The 22,020-nt window shown below is 38.7% G+C and overlaps 1 protein-coding gene across 2 annotated transcripts in view; it reads left to right on the forward strand.

The window, feature by feature from the left end:
• The window catches only part of SKIC3 (SKI3 subunit of superkiller complex), a 47,411-nt gene extending 25,737 nt beyond the window's left edge, over positions 1–21,674 (forward strand). For both annotated transcript variants that reach the window (XM_048930523.1, XM_048930521.1), the window contains 14 exons: positions 352–429; positions 2,165–2,289; positions 3,144–3,267; positions 4,842–5,060; positions 5,856–5,928; positions 6,642–6,695; positions 6,805–6,916; positions 8,188–8,316; positions 8,926–9,047; positions 10,792–10,950; positions 13,555–13,707; positions 15,348–15,478; positions 16,560–16,683; positions 17,629–21,674. In XM_048930523.1, coding sequence (XP_048786480.1) covers positions 352–429; positions 2,165–2,289; positions 3,144–3,267; positions 4,842–5,060; positions 5,856–5,928; positions 6,642–6,695; positions 6,805–6,916; positions 8,188–8,316; positions 8,926–9,047; positions 10,792–10,950; positions 13,555–13,707; positions 15,348–15,478; positions 16,560–16,683; positions 17,629–17,706 — 1,681 coding nt within the window. In that variant the 3' untranslated portion in view covers positions 17,707–21,674. The remainder of the gene's footprint in view (positions 1–351; positions 430–2,164; positions 2,290–3,143; positions 3,268–4,841; positions 5,061–5,855; positions 5,929–6,641; positions 6,696–6,804; positions 6,917–8,187; positions 8,317–8,925; positions 9,048–10,791; positions 10,951–13,554; positions 13,708–15,347; positions 15,479–16,559; positions 16,684–17,628) is intronic.
• The last annotated feature ends 346 nt before the right edge of the window (positions 21,675–22,020 follow it).

A 22,020-nucleotide genomic window follows, 5' to 3' on the forward strand; every position in this document is an offset into this window, starting at 1 on the left:
GAAGTAAAGGCATTCCACAGCTACACTCAGCTAGTTCACTGTGTGGGATTTAAGTTAAGCTTCAGGATTTGTTTTTTTGGTTCTTGGTGTTCTTTTTAAAGTTTGATTCTCTATAGTAATTAATATACTTTTTTTTCTTGGTATGAGGTAGAGGAGTGATAGAGGGAGGTGATGGAGGAAAATACATGTTTGGAGGGCATGTTTACCAATACATTAAACTTTGCAAAAGTAGCTCTATTTATGTTTTCTGTGTTTATGCATAGAAGGATTTTTGCATAAAAAACTTGCCTATTCTACTATGAGAATTAATGTAAAAATATGTTAATTATTCTCAATTGTGATCACTTTAAGGGCTGCTACATTACTGAAAAACTCTGAGGATACTGAGAAATATAACACAGCAATGCAAAACTACGGCAGATCTCTGTGGTAAGTGTCTATTGATGTATTATCCCAGCCCCTAACTTCGGATGTAGTGAATGTAGTGGTGTAAAACTTAGTTAAGGCCCAGGGGTGAAAGTTAGCGATGGAAAATTTATTGAATGTCATTCTTTGGAGCCAGACTTATCATAGAATCATCAAGGTTGGTAATGACCTCTAAGGACATTCAGACCAACCATCCACCTATCACCAGTATTTCCCACTGAACCATGTCCCTCAATACAACATCTAAATGTTTCTTGAACACCTGCAGGGACTAGGCAGCCCATTCCACCACCTGACAGCTCTCTCAGAGAAGAAGTATTTCCTGATGTCCAACCTGTATCTCCCCTGGCACAATTTGAGGCAGTTTCTTCCAGTCCTCTCATTACTCACATGAGAGAAGAGGCTGACCCTCACCTCCTTTCAGGTAGTTGTAGAGAACAATAAGGTCTCTTCTGAGTTTTCTCTTCTTCAGACTGAACAATCTCAGCTCCCTCAAGCCTCTCCTCGTAAGGCTCCTCAGCTGCTCCAGACCTCTCATAGCTTCATTGCTTTTCTCTGGACACACTCCAAGGCCTCGGTATCATTTTGTAGTGAAGAGCCCTATACTGAACACAGTACTCGAGGTGCAGCCTCACCAGGGCTGAGAATAGAGGGATGATCACTTCCCTGCCCCTGCTGGCAACACTGTTTCTGATACAAACCAGGTTGCTATTGGCCTTCTTGGTCATGTGGACATGGCTCATATTCAGCCTGGCTTTGACCAGTACCCCCAGGTCCATTTCCTATACAGAGTCTCACAGTCACTCTGCTCCAAGACTGTAGCATTGGCTGGGGTTGTGGCCAAAGTGCAGGACCTTGCACTTGGACTTTCTGAACTTCATCCCATTGGCCTCACCCAATGATCTAGCCTGTTCAGATCTTTCTGTAGGGTCTTTCTACCCCAAGGTAGATTGACATCTCCTGACAGGTTGGTGTAGTCTGAAAAACTTACCGAGGATACACTCATTGCCCTCATCCAGGTCATCAGTAAAGATACTGAACAGATCAGGCCCCAGTACCAACCCCTGGGGAACACCACTTGTGACCTGTTGCCAGCTGGACATGACTGCACTTATCACTAGACTCTGGGCTGAGCCCTGCAGACAGTTCTTTACCCAGCAAAGAGTGTACCTGTCCAAGCCATGGGCTGCCAGCTTCTCCAATAGAATACTGTGGGAGACTAGGTAGGCTATGTCAGTGGCCTTTCCCTCATGCATCAGGTGGGTCACTTGGTCATAGAAGGAGATCAGGTTGGTCAAGCAGGACCTGCCTTTCATGAACCCATGCTGGCTAGGCCTGATCACCTGGTTGTCCCACATGTCCTGTGTGATCTCCCTCAAGATGGTCTGCTCCATAACTTTTCTTGGCACCGAGGTCAAGCTGACAAGCCTGTAGTTCCCCAGATCCTCTTTACAGACCTACTTGTAGATGGGTCACATTGGCAAGTTTCTAGTCCTCTGGGACCAGGAATGCTTATAGATGATGGAAAGCAGCTTGGCAACCACCTCCGCTAGCTCCCTCAGTACCCTAGGGTGCATCCCACCCACCCCCCTGGACTTGTGGCAGTCCAGGTGAAGCAGTAGGTCTCTGACAGTTTCCACGTGTAAACAGAGTATTCAACTGTATGGACATCTTCTCTAAACCGTAGCACTGTTGCTACATCCTTCCTATTAATGATGGTTTTTGGTTTTTTCTACAGTGCCATTGGTGAGTGTGATAAAGCCATTGAGGTTTATACATCAATACCGCTTACTGAGTTTGATGCCATTGTGGGGATAGCACTAGCCTACTTCAAGAAAGGACTCTTAAAAGAAAGTATTCAAGGTGAGCATATTCCTAATTCAAAGCACTACAGGGCGGTTCTTAAGATTACTCTTACCCAGATTTGTTCATCTAACCAAGGTAACTGTAGTTCAGATTATTTCAGTCTTTCAGTATACATGTGGGTAGCTATTTCATCATTCATGTATTCATAAAAGTGCTAGAACTATTCAAATCTAAGGAAAGCTACATTTCTTTGAGAGTTTCGTTCTTGTCTGTTCAGCTTTTGTATTCTTAGCTTTCCTTGCTATCATGAAATGGCTTTTCTGGAAAAATTGCTCTTGGGTAGGAGCTTAATGTGATGTTCAAAGCACTTCAGCTTTAGTGATTAATGTAAGTGCTATGTTGTCATGTTCTGTGTTACTGAGATGGGAGACTGACAGAAAGGTGTGAGTAAAAATTGTCACTGTAGAAGCCTAAGCACTCACAGTACAACAGCTGGCTCAACATTTGAAATAACCCTATTTTTAATGGGAGTTGTGCGTGTTTGTCTGAAACATTATTTCATAAGTATGTTATCACATGGAAATTTATTTATTTTTATTTTATTTATCTTTATTTTCATTTCTCTTTCTAGATATCCCAATACTACTTGCCAGACTGGTTTACACTTGGCACAACTATGTAGGCTGTAAACGTTCCTACAAATCAGACATTTCCTAGCATATAGCTGCTTCCTAAGGTCTTAGTCAAACTTTCTTTTGTCTTTCACAATATGATTTCAGGTGTGAAAACGTAGTGAACCTGAAACAGTAGTAATATTGTACTACTGTGGTACCTTTCCTGAGGCCTTATAAACATGAGGTTTTTCTTTTCCCACCTACTTCAATTCTGAATCTTTATTTATTTTTCACTAGCCTATGAGAAAGCCTTGTCTGTTGCGGAATCTGAACAAGATAAAACACATATCCTGACTGCCTTGGCAATAATAGAGTATAAACGAAACAAAGTGGATGCTGCAAAGACACTACTGTTTAAATGGTGAGTGGAGGGAATGCAATGTAACATTGTCCTACTTAATTTTCAGTTAATTCTTGAGGGGTGTCTCTCAAATGAATGCTGCCAGCTGCAGCAATAGATACCCAGAGCTAGGAAAGGGAACAGAGGACAGTGGGAGGAAAATGCCATTCATTGTATCCAGTATTCCCCAATAAATGTGAGAATACTATTGTTATAAGGTTAAGCTGCCTCTTGTAATTAAGTGAGTGTGGAATAGTGGAATTGGCTCTGGTATTATAACTAACAGATGGTGGAAACTATATACAAACTACCTGAAGTTGGAATATAGACAGAAGTTGATATAGACTTCTGTCTATATTCCAACTTCATTTGGGGAGGAATAATTGCATGCACGGGTATAGGTTGGAGGATGACCTTCTGGAGAGGAGCTCTGCGGAGAGGGACCTGGGTGTCCTGGTGGACGACAGGTTGGCCATGAGCCAGCAGTGTGCCCTTGTGGCCAAGAGGGCCAATGGCATTCTGGGATGCATTAAAAAGAGCGTGGCCAGAAGGTCGAGGGAGGTGATCCTCCCCCTCTACTCTGCCCTGGTAAGGCCTCATCTGCAGTACTGTGCCCAGTTCTGGGCTTCCCAGTACAAAAAAGACAGGGATCTCTTGGAAAGAGTCCAGCAGAGGGCCACGAAGATGGTGAGGGGCCTGGAGCATCTCTCCTATGAAGAAAGGCTGAGTGAACTGGGTCTGTTCAGCCTTGAGAAAGGAAGACTGAGAGGGGACCTGATCCAGGTCTACAAATATCTAAGGTGTGGGGGACAGAGTGGCGAGGCCGGACTCTTTTCAGCAGTGTTTGGAGACAGGACAAGGGGAAACAGCCAGAAACTGCAGCATAGGAAGTTCTGCACAAATGTGTGCAAGAACTTTATGGTGAGGTGACGGAGCACTGGAACAGGCTGCCCAGGGAGGTGGTGGAGTCTCCTTCTCTGGAGATGTTCAAGACCCGACTGGACACCCACCTGTGTGACATGGTGTAGGGAACCTGCTTTGGCAGGGGGGTTGGACTCGATGATCTCTGGAGGTCCTTTCCGACCCCTACAAGTCTGTGATTCTGTGGTAGGCGGTATTTAATCACTCAGAACAGCCTAATTCTGAGGCTGAAAGAGCAGTTCTTCTCAGCAGCCCTGTTTCTGGCTTTTTTTCTTCCTGGATTTCTGTTGCAAAGTTGGAAACAGGCACAGTGTTACTGATGTCTGACTTGATTTAGAAGTGCAGGTATGTTCAAGGAAAGCAAGCAATTTTCTGCATTACTCATTGTACCTTGCCATTTATTTTATGGCTGCTAAGGAAGAGCAGCAAATGTATTGGGAGTCTTTCCAAGTAGTTCCAGTTTTGAGATGGTACATAACCACTGCAGTATTCCATATCCTGAGGTCTCAAGTCTACAGTTCTAAGCCTGATCCAAAATCCCATAATGATAGTCTGCTAAGTCAGCATATTGTAGATGATGTGTTGAAGAAAGAGGACTCAAAATATTGTAATATTAAATGTGAGTTTAATTTGTTCTCCAAAATAATGTCTCCTTTCTCCCTCTGATTCAACAGCTCATTAAAGGAACCTAGTACAGAAAGTCTGAAGGCTTTGTGCACACTAGGACTGGTAAAGCAGGATGTTACGCTTGCAACAGCAGCCCTAAAGGAGTTACTGAAACATGAGAAAGGGAGTGATGGGATTTATGAAAGGTGCCTTATTGCATCTGCTGTTTATGCACTACAAGGCAGAAACCTGGGGATTCAGAGAGAAGTCTCCAAAGCAATACACAGGTGTGTATTTTGTTATTGTTCTAGATTTCATTATAAATTTCTTGCAGCATTCTTTTTTTAAAAAAAGGTAAAAATAAAATCAAGCATGAAGATCGTTACGATTTTTTGAATCAGTGGGAAGAAATCTATTGTCTCTGATCTATGGGATCAAGTGGCAAAATTTTCATGGCTTTCAAGTATTTTTCTGTTTTTCTATTGGTGACTTCTTAGATCTGTTCATTATACACACCAGAGCTTTCAACTTAAAGATCTTCAGGACGTTTATTTAGTATCAAACAACCTCTGAAGCAGTTCAATTCTGTTAGCTAAATGCCAATATTTAAATGTGTTTTGAGTAACCTATGTGTTATAGGGAGTGGAAATTTTAATCAGCGCCTTTAGCAAGCCACATCATACCCTCATTCCACGTGTTTTCAGAAACAGTGCATTTCTCAAAATTGCATTTAAAGTTCCTTGCTCCTCAGACTATGAGGGGAAGACCTGGAGTCCTAGAGTTTGCCTTTTTTCTTCCTGTGATTATTGATATATGTATATAAATACAAAAAAAAAAAAACAAAAAAAACAAAAAAAAACCATAAACATATATGTATCTTTCACCTTATTTATTTAGGCAGTGATATAACTTCAGTGTTGTGTTGATTGTTTTCAATTATTCGCCATGTCTACTTATAACTGTACTGGGTTCTCTTTCTAATAGAAGATCCATCTGCTATTTATAGAAACTGGCTACAAGAGTTACGAAAGACCAGATACATCTGTAAACCAAAATGCTTGATATACTTGTTCTTTTTGCAGTTACCCTGGTAATCCTGCCCTTTGGTCTCTTCTGTCTCGACTAGTTCCATTGTATACACCACAGAAGGCAAAAGTAAGGGCATTGTTTTAAGAACTGCTTGCATCCTGAGTATAGTGTCTGTGTTGTTTCTTAACTGAAAATAAAAACTGATACCATGCTTTAGTATGTGCTCATTCACTATTTAATATGATTTTTTTATATAAGAAAGTACATTCTGAGTCATATATCCAATTATTTGCGTCCTTCATAGGCCAGTGATTCTTTATATTTTTTATCTTCTTGAAATCTACTGGAAATGTTCCAATAAGCAAAAGCTAGATTATATGTAAATAATTTATTTATATGAGGTTTTAGATATATATGCAAAATTGAGGTGAAAGATTCTATCTGGCTTGAATTTGCTTAGTCCAGTCAGCTTTACTTATTGCATTATGCACTATTTTTTTTTTTGCTGCTTTTAGTACTAATAGTACTTACTATTAGCTCTTCTCCAAATAGAGACTCCAAATACATACTCTAAAAAGTACAAATAAATGTATGGAAATCGTTTCTATATGTAGCTGAAATTTTAAGAAGTTGTGGATATGTTCAGATCTTGAATGTCTCTTTGTAATTGTTTGCGAGAGATTTTTAGTGTTTTCCTTTCCTACAGAACAAACTACATTATGCAGAGTTTGTATATCTGGTTAATGTATATTGGGGGGAAAAAAAAAAAAGATTTGCCTTACATTTTTTGTAAAATCTGTGAATTAGTCATATAGCCAATTTTTTTTTTAATCTTACAGGGGGGAGCTGTGGCAGGAAGCATTGCACATGCGCTTGATTTAAGACATGGAAAGGTTTGACTCACTCTTAACTTGTAGATTTTACAATATCTTAAACAATCCTGAAGTGAATTCCATCTGATCATTTAGATTACAGTGCTGTCATTTGTCTTCTATTTTATAGGATGTCCTACTGAATGTTGCAGTTAATCAATTGGCAGCAGGATGTCACATGTTAGAAGATGAGAGAAACAATCCTCTAAAAAATATTCAGAAGGCAATACTCATCTGTCCCGGTACACAAATGCATTAGTGATATTTTACTGATCAGACACAAAGCTGTTGTGATAATGAAATACCTGCTTTTGTTTGATTGTTGTTATTTCTCTTTGTCCATATTTATTTTTGGGAGAATGTTTAAAAACAGAAATTTAAACTTCTGATGCAAGTTTAGTCTTTGTGAATTCAATCAGATAAGGAAAAAAATCCCTGAGTTTTAAGAATTAATCTGAAAACCTGGGCAATTTATTACTCCCACAATGGAAGAAAAGTATTTTGTATGTGAGATAAAAAGGAAAATCACATTTTCCCACGGTGTTAGTATGTCACACTAAGCAGAAGAGATTTATTCGTCTAGCTTGAGAACTTGGATATTTTCTATTACATCATGCTGGTTATGAACTGTAGGCAGCTGTTCACCTATTGTTAAGTGGCCATCTTCAATATGTTTATAAGGTGGTGGGGCTTTCAGGATACTGCAGAGAGTATCTCTTGGAAATGATAATAATACATAAGACACACAGTACATATCAGTGTGGCCTCAAGTTAAAAAAAATAATAATAAAATTAATTACTTTCCCCCAAGTATACTCAAGACTATTATGGCTATTCATAGGCATTATACTTTGCTTTTTACTTTAGTAAAGTAAAATCTTCAAGCTGTCTTTTTTTTCCTTGACAAAATTAATCATTTCTGGGCTGAAAACTTAGCTGAATTTCATAGTTAATCTCTGTCTGATTCAGTACATAGGCTGAACTCTACTAGTCAAACAAAGGTGCTCTTTACTGGGCTAAGTCAGAGTAATGCAGAATTAGCTGACCCAAAAAGTAGGAACATATGGCAATCACAGATAGGTTAACTTGCATGCCAGTGGCTGAACTGTATAAAGTCCACATGACTAAAAGCTGAAGAAAATATCTTGGGATTTTTCCTGCCACATTATTTAGCATTAGAAGGTACTCAGGTTTAGTCTGTGTAGTTGGAATCAAGCTGGCATACCAAAGTTTATACAAAAAATGTATTAGTTGGTTTTAGAAACCACGTTTCTGTCTTAAGCTTTGAGGAAGCTCATTTGTTAGAGGCAAATACTTTTCTGCTGCCTTGGGCTGAGCTGCTGTAAGTATCTGATTGCAGAAATTCAATTGCCTTCTTGTTACCTCTTACTTAATAGCGTACCATTTCATTGATGGCTGCATCTTTATGCTTAATCTGGAAAAGACCATTGTAAATGGACTGCCAGACATCTAGAAGGGGCATGAGTTGCTTGTAAACATTGTTTTCTTCTAGATAATCCTTCTGCCTGGACAGTGCTAATGGCAGCCTGTCATGCTGAAAACACTGTTGGCTGTCTTAACAACACTCAACCAAAGAGAACAGATCTAGAGATGACACTTGTATCTACAATTTCAGCCAAAAGTAAGATATAAAACGTTAAATTAAAAGAAAATGAAATAAAATGGCAATGTTCTAATCTTGTAATACTGTTATGAATTTCAGAAGCCTGTTTATGAGAATTGCTTAGTAATAATTTGATCTCATAAAAATCCACATCCTAGTGCAGAGGTTGGGTTAATTATTTAATTGTAGCTTGTGTTTCCACCCAGAGCCTCGGATGCATTTTTTAAATAGCACTTCTTTATTCTGATACCTAAATGAGTAGATCATCATATTATAAGGGGGCACTGCTGACAAGAAAAGGCTAAAGTGCTCCATAACTTCTCCTGTAAATAACTAACCTTGATCAGTAGGTGTGCGTTGCGTGATGTTTGTGGCATTTTGAAATGCAGAATTAAAATTCTTTGTTTGATCAGTTATTCTCAAACTATTAACGCAAATAGTGGATTACTTTTTCCATTGTCTTGTTTTTAATCTTGTCATCTCTTAATGTTCCTACTAATGAAAAAAGCCACGTCACACTGATACTCCAAAAAAAAGTTCTTACTTGCCAGGTCTGGAGTATGTAACATGGTATGTCACTACAGCATACACAGTTATCTAGTATTAGTATTTTATCTTCTTTTGCAGCTGGAGAAAATGACCTTCCTCATAATTACATCCAAACTCTTGAAGACTGGTCTCTTTGTCAAGCTATCACCAGTCTAGAGGAGAATGGTAGAATCTCAGAAGCTGAAGCACTTTGTACCAAGGTATGACAACAGCATATGGGCAGAATTCTATGGAAATTTTGTGTACATTTTAGGAACTTGGATATTTTCCTAAATATTGGATTATTTAGGAATAAACTTTAATGTAGCAACTGTTTGTTCTGGCAGAGCTACAACTTGCAGTAGTTGTTGGCATATCATGCTACCACCACTACCAAAATACTGACTCTGTCTGCAACACTATAACTTTCTGAACAGTTTAAGCAAGCAGTGTAATGCATCACAAGACTTCTTCTTCTTTTCTTGCTTTTTTATATTAACCTAGAGTTAAGCAAAGCATTACAGAAATTTGAGGCAAGAAATCCTGGCAGGGGGACTTCCAGGGGACTTAACCACCTTTGGGTCTGTTGCAGTGATACCTGTTTCAGATCTACAAGTGGAAGCCACAGATTTGATCGTTAAAAGGAAATGTCTTGATGCAACACGTTTGGGAAACCGGACTGTAGTGTTGATATGCTTCAAGTGTGTGTGTCTGGTCGTCTTCGTAAACAAAAGGCTAAGCAAAAGATAAGCAAAGTAGCAGTTGTATGCACCCTTGACTTTCAAGTAGGAAATTAGCAAACCCTGGGCAGATGTGCTCCTTGCCTAAGGTGTTTGTATATTAGTTGAAATGAACTAAATCTTAAAGATGAGATTAAGCAAACGTGCTAGTTTTTTCGGAGAAGGTACTTTCCTGTCTCTTGGTTTGCTTGGGGGAAGGGATGTTTTCCATTTCTGATAACCTGTCTTACATTAGAAAGTACTGGAGACTTCTACAAATACAAGCTGCTATCTGGAGCAGGGGGGGATTATGGTGTTGTTTGCTTGCTTTTTTTTTTTTTTTTTTTTCATTAGTTACATAGTCTGGATAAAGGACTCAGTTCCCACAACTTTTGCAGAAACCAGAATAAAAGTGTCTGTTACAACTAACTCTCACTGAGAGTTATGGAACTTAAGATTCCCAGTTGTTGTAACTGGCAATGATGGGTCAGATCCTGCACTCGTTGAATTCCACACTTGCTAACAGGGAAGATTAGCACAAATGCCAACAGCTTCTATTCTCTTTCATTAAGTCTCTGCGTACACGTGCATTGTTCAAAGATAAAGCTTATTAAGGACTTGCTGTTTTCACATTTTGCATTACTTAAAAATGGGTGAAATGCGTAAACGCTGTTTCTTAGAACAGATCTGGTTTGAGTTAGGATTTTTGGATATGTCATGACTTAAACAGGTAGAAATAACACATGATGTAACTTGGAGAATTTTCTTTCTCGTGAGATGGATAAAGCAGCAGTTTTCTGTCATTCTTTAATGTGATTTTTTTTACAGGAAATGCTTAGTTAACTTCTATTCCAGTATGCTCACTGAGAGAACTGAAAGTGCTTGGATCATTCTTCAGATAACTACTGTAGGTTTTTTGGGGTGGCTTTTTTTTTTTTTTTTTTTTTTTCCCCCCTCACACTTGTAAAAAAACGACAACCAGAAGACAGCCATTTATCTGTCTTTCAGAAATCTTTGGTGGTAGGACAGGCATAAAATTTAAGATGGATAGGAGAGAAAGAAAAATATTAGCTATTTCTGTATGTCAATTTCTGGAACACTTCATTGTGCAGAGCAAGGACAGATGCCGTCTTGCAAGCACTCTGAGTATGTTTGCACTGCTATTTTCCATAAAGATCCAATGGGGAAAAAAGAACAGTATCCTTCGAGATTTGTAATTGACAATTCTGATATAATGTGGTTTTAGGGTTTAAAGAACTGCCCCGAGCACCCAGCTCTGTTTTTGCTTCTGAGACAAATTCAATGTAAGCAACTGTTACAGTCTCACAAAGAGCTTCCAGATACCATCCTGAAGGAGCTTCACAAAACAGTCATGACCAGTTCATCTTCCATTGCAGCCTGGCAAGTAAGTGTGTATTCTCTCTCTAATTGTGGTATAGCACCAGTTACAGTGAGTTCTGAGCAGAGAATATCTGCTGTATGAAAATTTTTCACTGATTGCCTTTATTTGTCCACTCACAGCAAATGACAGACATCAGCTAATTTTCAGTTCTTCATAAAACTGTAATATTCTGTTAATTTTCTTTTAATTTGTGAAATAATAATTGTTTGTAAAGTCAAGCAGATGTGGACATAGAAATAACAATTAGAGATTAAAACCTGGCACCTGCATCTTTAGGGTTATATGACTTGGCAGTGTGATGTGAGTTGAAACAGAAAAATATGTATAGAATTTTTATATCCCATAAGAAAAGGTGCAGGTAAGTTGTGTACAATTCCTTATTCAGGATATGAAATCCTGAATAAATCTCTTTTATGTTTCATAATTTTCTGACATCAAGTGTCACCATTCTTTTCCCTTGGGACTGGGAAAAGTCCCAGTTTGGGACTGGGGAAAAGAAGAATCCTTCTCAGTAGTAGTGTTCAGAAGATAATTTTTTAGTTAAAATGAAGAGGCTGTAATTTGGTTTGTGTATGGTGAGACAATCTGAGGAACTGGCTCAGGCATGTCAGTACACCTTTCTGGTGATGCAGCATGTGTGTATATATATATATTTTATATATATTATATATATATAATTTTTATTTTTTAACTGCTGCTTTTGGTTACAGTTACTGGCTTCCTTTACAAATGTTAGCGTGTTTAGAAAAATTCTGCAAACTTCCAGTGTTCTTCATGTAGTTGAAGGAAATACAGTGCTCTCTTTGCCTGCTGACCACATAAATATCTCTTTCCTGCAAGTTTCTCTTAAAGGTGATTTCAGTCCTAAAAGATAAGAGAGAGATTGCTATAAATATCAGTAGTTATGTCCACTGTTGCAAGGCTGCAGGTTGTCTTCTCTTTTGGAACAGTGAAGTATAGAAGTAATACAGAAGTAATATTTCTGGAACAGTGCTTTTTTGGGTATGTCTTTCATGGAATCGTAAGATTTCATGTTCCTGAATTGCAGAACTCATTCAGGCTGCTGGATTTGTAAAACATGGGGTTATTTGAGCCATGATTCTACCCTCTACTAATTTAATAATTAATGGAAGATGGAATTAAATATTATATGTTCTTCGTGCATCTGTTGCATAACCAAGTGCCATCTGCTTACAGACAGGGAAAGGGAATGAACTAAAAGAATGTGGGTTTTATTTTGTTTTAGTTTAGGCCATAGATAAGATGCCTCTGGATAAAATCTCTTCAGTCTTCAGTTAGAAAAGATACTTATCAGGGCTCTGGTAATGATCTGGAAAAGCTTCTTGGCTGCTACAGCTGTTCCTAATGAATAATAGCTCTTTGTTTTGCATTTCCAGACTTCCTAAAAGTTTGATAGATGTTTTTTCTTACTAAAAAGCATATGTCATGATACCTTAGAGTTTCACTTAATTACAATGGCAGTTAGCATAGCTTTTTGCTATTAAGTTTATGGCGCATGTCTGAAATTTTCAACAGGATTTAGGAGTTCTGCTGACTGTTCTGCTTTTTTGTGCTGTGACTCACCAGGGAGACAATAAAATTGTGCACCTGTATGGATGTCCTGTTGTACAAATCAGTCTTGCAGCTTGATGTTAAGATGCACAGTCTCGGTACTGAAAGAAGGGGCATGCTGGAACGTCTATTCACAGATGGCCTCATTGCATCAGAAAAGCTCAAGAATCTTGTCCTTTCTTACTCTAGGCAGTTGTTAGCTAGAAAAAGTCTTGTTTTTTAAAGGGAATTACCTTGCTTTAAAACGAAGAACTTGCTTTGGTTGCTTGGAGATCCAGCAAATAATACGTCTAAATGCTTAGGCATTTTGGTGCTTATCATGCACATTTCAGGAATTTGCAAACCTGTGGCTGTATCTCCTTTTAAGAATGTGATATGGCTACACAATTAAAGAGGGAGAAGTTAGAATCCTTTTCCTTCAATTTGTGGGTGAATTCAGAGCTGATGGAGCTTGTAGCAGGAGCAAGAAACTCTCCTCAGGACCCATGATCTACTTTTTGTCCCACATAGCTCTTCCACGTGACTGTGGTGTGTAATGAAAATGTAGCCCAAGTTATGCACTCCTCACTGAGCTGAGACTCACATGGGAAGATCTTTCATGTTCCTGAAAATGCTCACTTGTGTGGAAAAAACTTTGTTCCAGGGGAAGAGCTCTTTTCCCCTCTTCGTAACTTTTAGCAACAAGTGAGGCACCACATAATGCTCTTCTGGTCTGGAGAAGGACTTTCACAATGCCAGTTGTAATGTCTATTCACATATGAGCAATCTCCAGATTAAAACAGCTCTCGGACAATTGGATGGGTGTCAACTAAACTATGAAATACGTTGCTGTGATGAGATGTACTTCTGGCTGTGCAATCAGTGGAATACATTTTCCTGCAGGATAATGCATTATGTTGTTGGAGTGAGGGTAGGGTGGGCAGTGATGTTTTAGCCAATAACTATATACCATAGAACTCTTACAAATTTAACTAAATTATCTGAAGGAATGTGTGTTTTGTTGGTTCCATAACTGATTTTGTTGTCTATTTTCAGTGGTTGGCAAAAGTGTATCAGTCTCAAGGAATGATGGTTGGAGCAGAGATGTGTTACAGAAGGAGCTTGCAGTTGGCATCACAGCAGGGCAGCTGGAGTGGAAAGTTATCCAGTCTGCTCAGACTGGCTATGCTTGCACTGGAAATCTGCATGGTAAGATAATCAAAATTATATAACTTCATGATGTAACAGGAGTCCATGTAATGTTGGGCTTCTGCAGTCTTTCTCTGAAATTCCTGCTTAAATGACTTTGCATTTTATGAATGACAAATTGATTAGTGAATAAAACAGGATTTCAAGGGCTTATTTTTAGAATGTCCTTTTGTAAGTGGTTGCTGTGAAATAATCATGTAGAATCACTGTATACGTAAAAAGGATAACTTGTTTCATAAGGATTGTTCCTCTAATTGATTCAGTTTGATCATCAAAATTGCAGTGTCCTTCAAGTCTCTGTCCCCTTGTTCAGATTACTGTCTTTAATAAATGTTTTGCCTATACTGCTGTCTGGAAGCTTCAGTCAGGTTTCAAGTAACTTCATACTATATATGGTCACTTCTAGATCTGCTGCCTTGCTTTGAAGTATAAAGATAATATAAGGGAAGCATACATTGTGATGTAAAGGAAATATCTGACTTCTACTTTGCATTGAGGAGCCAGGTGAACATAACTCAAATTCTTGGAAAGCGTCTGTTCTCTTTAGGCACTCTTACTCTAGAAATTGGAAGTGCTCTGGTGGGCTTCTTTAAAGGTGATAATAAGAGGTAGATATTGGTCAATCCTGGTTTACACTTTGACATGTATTTTAAGAGGCTGCCAAGCCAGCAGGTACATCCAAATTCAGGCAAATGAACTCCACACATCATAAGTGCTAATATAAGAAAGATAGTCAGTGTTACTGAGGTTAAACTGCAAAACTTGCTTCTCGTAGGGGGAAAAAAAAAAAGAATCCCCTCAGTGAAGACAAATTCACATTCTGTGTGCTTCAAATAGCAGAATTCATCAAGTGACAGGATTATTTCCTTCCATGATTTTTCCCAGTAGTCATTTTCCCAGTAGTATGCATTGAATTTCTTAAATATCCTCAGTATCTGCACAACTCTCAAGGTACTCTTTAACTGAGTTAATACTATTTCTTCAGATGGTGGCCTGAATTACGTAAGGCTATTTGACTTTGTTTTAAAAATAGAATAAATGTAATTATCTTCTTTCTGCTTTTGAACAGAAACAGTTATGAACAGGACAGTTTATACATGGATTTCTGTTAGGCCTTTGATTAGCTCTGACTTAATTAATTAATATGCAAAAGGCTGGTCAAAACCTTGGCACCCCTTGAAGCAAAACATTGTGTCTACTGTCCAAACAATAGCAAGGTTATGTTCTAACTCGTCACTCCAAAAGTAATGCCTCCTACTTATTTTCTCTGCAACAGCTGCAAAGGGCAGAAAAGCACTCTGATAGAGCAAATTTTCAGCTACACAACACTCTTTATTTTAAAACAGTCATCACCATTAGCTATGTGTTTTTGCCAGTGATGAACAAGAGCCAGCATGATGCTCTTATAAAAATCTCCACCAGTGGATGTGACGTGTTGCCGCCACTGCTGAATTGCACCACCCACCACCTCACTGTGCTGACAATGAAATGTGATGGAATATTGGCAAGAAGGCTCAGCTTCTACTACTGCTGTACCACCAACATCTGCCTCTGACATCATGGGCCAGCGTGACAAAATAGGAGGCATTACTTTCAGAGCAGCCCTCATAATAACCATTTTGTTGCCTTTATTTTCATAGGCTAATGTCTCAAATGAGCACTGGCCATCCTTGGTTCAGGAGGCAACAACTGAAGCTTTGAAACTCTCTTCCTGTCCCTTGGCAGTTCTCCTGCAAGCGCTTCTACAGTATATTCGCAAAATGGGAGCAAGGTATGCAGTCTGGATCACGTTGTCTAAAAGTATTTACTTGTCAGAATTAAAAATGTCCAAGTGGCCATGATGGTTGTATCTAACTCCTAGACCGAAAAGAAAACTGAAAACAAGAGTTCTTGGAATAGCATAACAGTTAAAAGGAAGAGCAGAGAGAAAGGGATAGTAGTTAGTAGTGGGGAATAAGAAGAAGCAGAATCTCACTCCGCTTCTGAAAAAAAAATTGTAATGACCTGCATACTGTAAGTACTGGAAGGCAACAATGAGTTCTTCCCAACACCTGGAAAATCAGATTATTTATGAAGGGCAGAACTCGCGAAACAAGAGCCAAAGCTGTTTGCACCACTGAATGAATACCATATCCTTAAACTTATTTGTGAAGTTTTGCCATATTTCTAATAGCACAGTGAAGTTGGAAAGGGTCTCAATTGGGTAGTAGCTGGCAGTTTTAGGAAGTAGTATCAGATAAATAGATTTGAGACCTTCTGTTACTCTATTCAAACTTCCCTCTCTCCTGCAGTTTCACGTCTTAGTTCTGTGTTTTGGAAAAACTGCTCCGAGTTCTGGATTAAATATGTTTGTATATAATATTCAGTTCTGTTGAATTGTTAAAACTCATCGTAATAAGTGCTGCTTGCTGGAGCAAATGTCTCCTGAAAGATTTATTTTATATAGAAAATATCTGTTGTATTTGAGATCTGAGGTTGTGCTGAGTTCACAGACATCAGATACAGTTTTTATCTCAGGTGCAGTTCTTTTCATGTTATGTGTAGCAGTTATAAAATCTGCTATTTCGGTCTGTGTAGTTACTAGTTAAAGCAGTAATATGAATATACCAAGTGAAATACTAAGTAAAGTAATGATGGCAATGTTCCTTAGCATTCCAACTGACAAGTACATTTCCAGATAAAACTATGTAGGAAACAAGCAAACACATTTCTGCTTCCTCGCTGGTATTTCCATAAAGGACTTCCTTTTATATTGCTTCTGGTTATTATTGCTTACAGTTGGATATTGGTGTGTTGCACCTAGTTAATGGAATTTTGCAGTTGATGTGGATTGTTTTCCATTATGTTTCTAGAGAGACTCGTCGAATGTTGGAGAGGGTGGTTTACCAACCAGGGAATCCAGAAACCATTGTGTCTGTGGCTCGTTGGTACCTCATGCAACACCTATATGCCAAAGATGATTACGAATTAATAGATGTAAGACAATTCATTCTACAATTCAATCGATTTTCATTTTATTTTGTGGCTGTAACTTCTAAGAGGAGTAGGGAGAGATTAGGGAAGCGATGACTCTTCTGGCAGAATACAGTATTTAAGGATTCCATGCTGACAAAACATACCTCTGTTTGTATCCAGCTGACTTGAAAGTCTTCAATTCCTACATGTGATACTAAAGAAAATCAAACAGTAAAATCTCTCTGTAACCCAAAATCATAATTTTTGTACTTACGATTTTTATTGTATTTGTGATGATGCATTATTTTTCATTCTTAATAAATGGTGCATGATTTTATGTGCCTAGCACTATACAAATTGATTTGGTCAAATTTGCAAATCCACAAAGTTCTTGAATATGATGGGAGGTGATTCACTTTGGCTTGTAATTAGAATCACTTTGCTACTCAGATTCTGAATATGCAAATGGAAGGTGTGGAAAGTAAATGGAGAAAGGTTAAATTTAAGTGGGGAAGGTGAAAGGAAACCTTGGCAGTTTTAAGGAGATAGAATGCTTCTTTTTGACTAATTTAGGTTTATACAGATGTATTATAAGGAGGAAAGTGTGCAGTGACAGGGAGATAGGTCTCACCTAGACCTGTTGATGTCATTGCCAGCAGGGAACTTTTTTATACTCAGCTTCTAATGACAAATGATGCTGCTGTAGTGCACTGCAAGTGACTACAAGCTCAGTAGGAGGCTAGAGTGCTTTTTCTAATTAAATATGTAATGCTTTAAGTGAGCTAGTGTGTCACATTGAATATTTCTTATTTCAGTCTGGACTTGCTTGTTACTTAAACTTTTAAGAAAATTGGATAGTAGAAATTAATATGAATAAATTTGAATTAATATGAATTTGATTTCCAGTTAAATACTAACATTAAACGTAAGAAATTCTCAGTGCTTCTTTGCTTGATTTTTCTCCAGGTACTTGTAGAAAACGCCAAAGCTAATGGGGATATTAGAGCTCTGGATCTACACAAGAAATTATCAGCAAGTGCCTAGTATGGACTATCTGAAGTGGAAAGTCTTCCATTCACGCAACTTAATTGGGCCATCCTTCAGGAGCTCTGTGTGGTCTGGGCTTTTCTGTTTTTTGTCTGGCTTTATTTCTTCTTGTGTCAGCAGCAACTTTTTTTGAGCAGAAGTAGGTTGTTCTTTTGTTGATGTAAGTCCCATCATAAAATACACTTCACTTGAAAGAAAAAAAAGCTGATTTTTTTTTTTGTTTGTTTTCTTCTTCTCTGAAGCCTCAGTACTGTTTGCAGTAGAGATTTATCATCTTTCCTTGTTGGCCACTCACAAAGAAATACAATGTTGACTGCATTGGCAGTGATGAAAGCTTGAAGAGGTTTCAGTTTGTTTTTTTTTCCTGTAGCAGTCTTACTAGTTAATTGACAGCAAACTTTTCTTTCCTCCCAGAAATTGTAAAACATGCAGAAATTTAAAATGTTTTGCATTTGTTTTGCAACCAAGAACCAAATCCACTTAGAATTTCATGTGTGGTGTCATTTTATACACTTCATGTTTTTTGTTAGCTAATCTTTACTGCAGCAGTGTGTCTTGTCCCACCAATAAGGAGGGGGGAGTGAGCAAGATTCACTGAAGGGCTGAATTGCTGTGGAGCATGCTGGTGGGTCATAGAGTTTGGTTACTCTGGTTCGCTTTTCTCATGGAAAAGTCACAGTTATCTGTGAAGTAAGCATGTTTTCTCAGTAGATAATAGTTCCGTTACACATGTCTAGGTTTAAACCCTGGTACCAGAAAATCCCAACAGTTGAATGTCTTGAATCAAAGGTTCACAAATATGGGATATACCATATTTTTGTGGGGTTCCATATGAGTGTTTTGCAACTAATTGTCCATGAACTATTCATTAGTGGGGATTACCTCTTGGGGTTGGGAATTTATTTTTGTTCTTTTATTATACTATCTGGATTGGACAAAAATACTTAAGGGACCAAACACTTTCATAACAAGAGAGATCACGGTGAGGTTAGCCACCCCATTCATTAGTAACTTGAATTCATCCACACAGAGATAGAAGAACAGTATATTCATGTTGTAAGGGTTCACCATGAGGTAAGGAATTTCAACAGTGTTTGTGTAAACAAGATTACACAGGATCTCTGTTTCTCAGGGATAGCACTTCTGCTTTCAATACTGCCTTCTTATAAGGCATCTCTGCACTGTGCCCCTCAAATGTCCACTGTTTTCAGGCTGCAAGTGAGGCATTTGTAGTTCACATGCAGAGCTCTTGCTTCCAACACATAACATACTGTGTCTTTTGAGGTTGTATCAACTAGAAAATAATAGGTAACTAGAGAGGGCATGTAGCAATATAGGTATATTCTGCTATACTCCTGAAATGGGAATGAGTAACCCCCTTCCCTCCCCTCCTCCCCCCAGAGATTTATATTTCTGCATGTATTTTGAATACACTTCTGGTTTAATGTTGCTGTCTTTTGACTTAGATAATATGTGAGAAGTTTAACCAAATAATGGCAAATTTAAGGCCTGCAGCTGTTGAGATGTCTAGACAAAGGCCTTGTTCTGTTTGATTCCAGATTTGGATAAAACCAGTGATAATTGTGCCCGTGCCAGGTTGAGTGGCTTATTCACATTCCCAGTTTACTGAGATAAGATTATATTCTTACTATGTGTATATATAAACTTCTCCTCTGTGTGCCCATCATCTTCCTCATGGGGTTAATGCGTGCTGCAAATGGTCTTGTAGTCGATCTGTACATGGTTTCAAGGAATCAGGCAGGCTTCAGATTAGGGGATTTGTTCTGTTGGGGTTAGCAATTAAAGATTGCACTGGGGAAGGCAGTTGACAGACTGAGTTTCTATTATGCATTAACTCAAGGCAAGCATCCTTCCACAAACTCTCTCATTTTCTTGAGCTAACCTGCTGTATTTTTCCAGGACTTTAGACATTTTGGCTGCCAAGAATGGCACCATCTAGGCAACCTGCCTGTCCTCATCCTGGCCAATTATCAATGGTCTCCATCTTAATTACTGGCTTTGTTCTTGGGGTAAAGTATTTTAGGCTACTTTCCAATTCCTTAGTTGCATACAAGGTGCTTAAGCCCGGTTTCTTGATCAGCTGTGCCAACCTTGTAAATGGCAGCTGACTATCCAGAACAGAGTCAAGGTCTGACCAATCAGGAGAGCTTGTCCTTCATCCTCTAATTCAGACTATAACATTTTCTCTCAGTCTGATGTATTGGACAGAGCCATGAGGAGTTGCTGAGTGATACTACATTTGGCAGTTAGCTGGCTTTGCAGGGTTTTCATTTGTTCCTGCAAGAATTTAACCGTTTTATCACTAGTTTCTTTAACTAGGTGCCTCTTCTGTGCCATCACTAGTGCTGCTCCCAGCACAGCATATACGATGGCTTTTCCTTTCCATAGACATGCTTTTCATTCTTTCGTGTATGTTGCAGTCATGTTTGTTACAGCTTTTGGATCATACCAACTAACACAGGCTCATGCCATACCTGATGGGATGGGGCATGCCTTATATTCCTTAAGCTTTTCAACAAGAGGAGAGCAGTCAAGCATCAGCATTTTCCAGGCAGCCATGGGTTGCCACAGAGAAACCTATCTTGGCGTATAGCTTAGATATCACTTTCCAGTGCTTCCTCAGTACAGTCGCTCTGGGACCAGTCCCTTATGCAGTATATCCCTCTGACTGTGGGCTGCAGTAAATGTTCTCATCAAGACAAACTTGTGATCATTGGGGACAGGGTCATATTTATACTGTGCGTAACAGGCTCTATTTATGTCTTGGTGATTCTTATGCTGACTGCTTAATTGAATGAATCATGACGGTGGTTCTTAATACATGATGTTATTTTGCCTTTCTGTGCATGACAATAAAAAATAAATCAGTTATTCTAATCTGTTAGTGTTATCACTAGTGATTTTCAAGCTGTTGACATTAGTTGTGATACCTGTCCATTCCTGGTTTACAGTTTCTAAAAGCTTCTGCACATCCAGAAGCATCTTATGATGGTTGGCATCTCATGCTAGACACTTCCCAGGCTTGCAGTGCCCTGCTGCCATAGTAGGACTGGACTGAAGGCACAGTTGGCTTCAGTACCACTTGCACCTGGCTTAAATAAAGCAGGATGCTGAGCTGTGATGGAGGAAAACCATGGGGCCTATCCACTAGCACATCTTGGCTACCAGCCATGCACAGTGATTGGTAGAAAGTAGGTGCAAGCCACAGGCTATCACTGTCATTTTAAACATTAACACTAGGCTCAGTAGGATGGATTTTCTGTTCTGTGGAGGTGAACACTGAATATCAAGAACCCCTTCTTGTCTCCCATCCATCTCAATACCTTACTTTAAAAAGACTTTTTCTGATAAATTTAGATGGATGGTGGTTGTCTTCACAGCCTGCTGTCACATAGGCCTGAGCTATCAGTAACTGCATATATTAAAAGGGAATGTTGCAGAAGCCAGACTCGTGACTCTCAAGACTAGCTGTAACTTTTTTTAGCCTGCTGCTATTAATAGCCTTGAAAAATGTGTACAGCCCATAGTTCCTATCCTCATATATGGCTTTGATATTTATGCCTCCTACTGTAGTGGTGGGAGAACCATCATAGCCAGCTTGGTGACAGCATGCTAAGTGGCTGCCAGTCCTTGTTTTTAGGGCATTAAAGAGAAGTTCTTCCACTTGAGTATTATCCTATGCTTCATTCAGCATCAAACCCTTCTAACAGCTAGGACAACAAAGGACCCAGGCTACAGAGGCCAACTTAACTAACCACCAACAGTGAATATTCTGTGTATTTTTTTTAATAAGTCCAGTGTTCTCTCTCTTCAGAAGGCCTAGAAGTTAATAACTTTTACTGTGATCAATAATGAACTCCTTGAACGCGATAATTACACAGCCCAAAATCATATTATGTACCCTTAGAAAAAAAAACCAAAAACATCTATCTACCACCTACACAGTGAAGAGTCTTGGGATCATGAGTTTAAGTTTCTGTAAAATCAAACAATAACTTGTTCTCATCATTAATGTACAGTCTCTAAAAAATGAGAACTTATAAAATCACTACTGAAAAAAATGGTGAATTCATGCAGGTGGAGACAGCCCTATAATTTATATTATCGTAGAGCTCAGCTTTGGAAATCAAAGTGCTATACAAAGGCACGGGAGCATCACTGAGATGGAGGACTGAGACGTGGTTATGGATTTCACTGACTGGAAAGTTGTACATTTGGTTGCTATCAATGTAAAATAAAAGGAATAAAAGAAGGGAATAAAAGAAGCTCCGATTATATTTTGTTGTATTA

This window comes from Lagopus muta, chromosome Z (assembly GCF_023343835.1).
Source record: "Lagopus muta isolate bLagMut1 chromosome Z, bLagMut1 primary, whole genome shotgun sequence".
NCBI lineage: Eukaryota > Metazoa > Chordata > Aves > Galliformes > Phasianidae > Lagopus > Lagopus muta.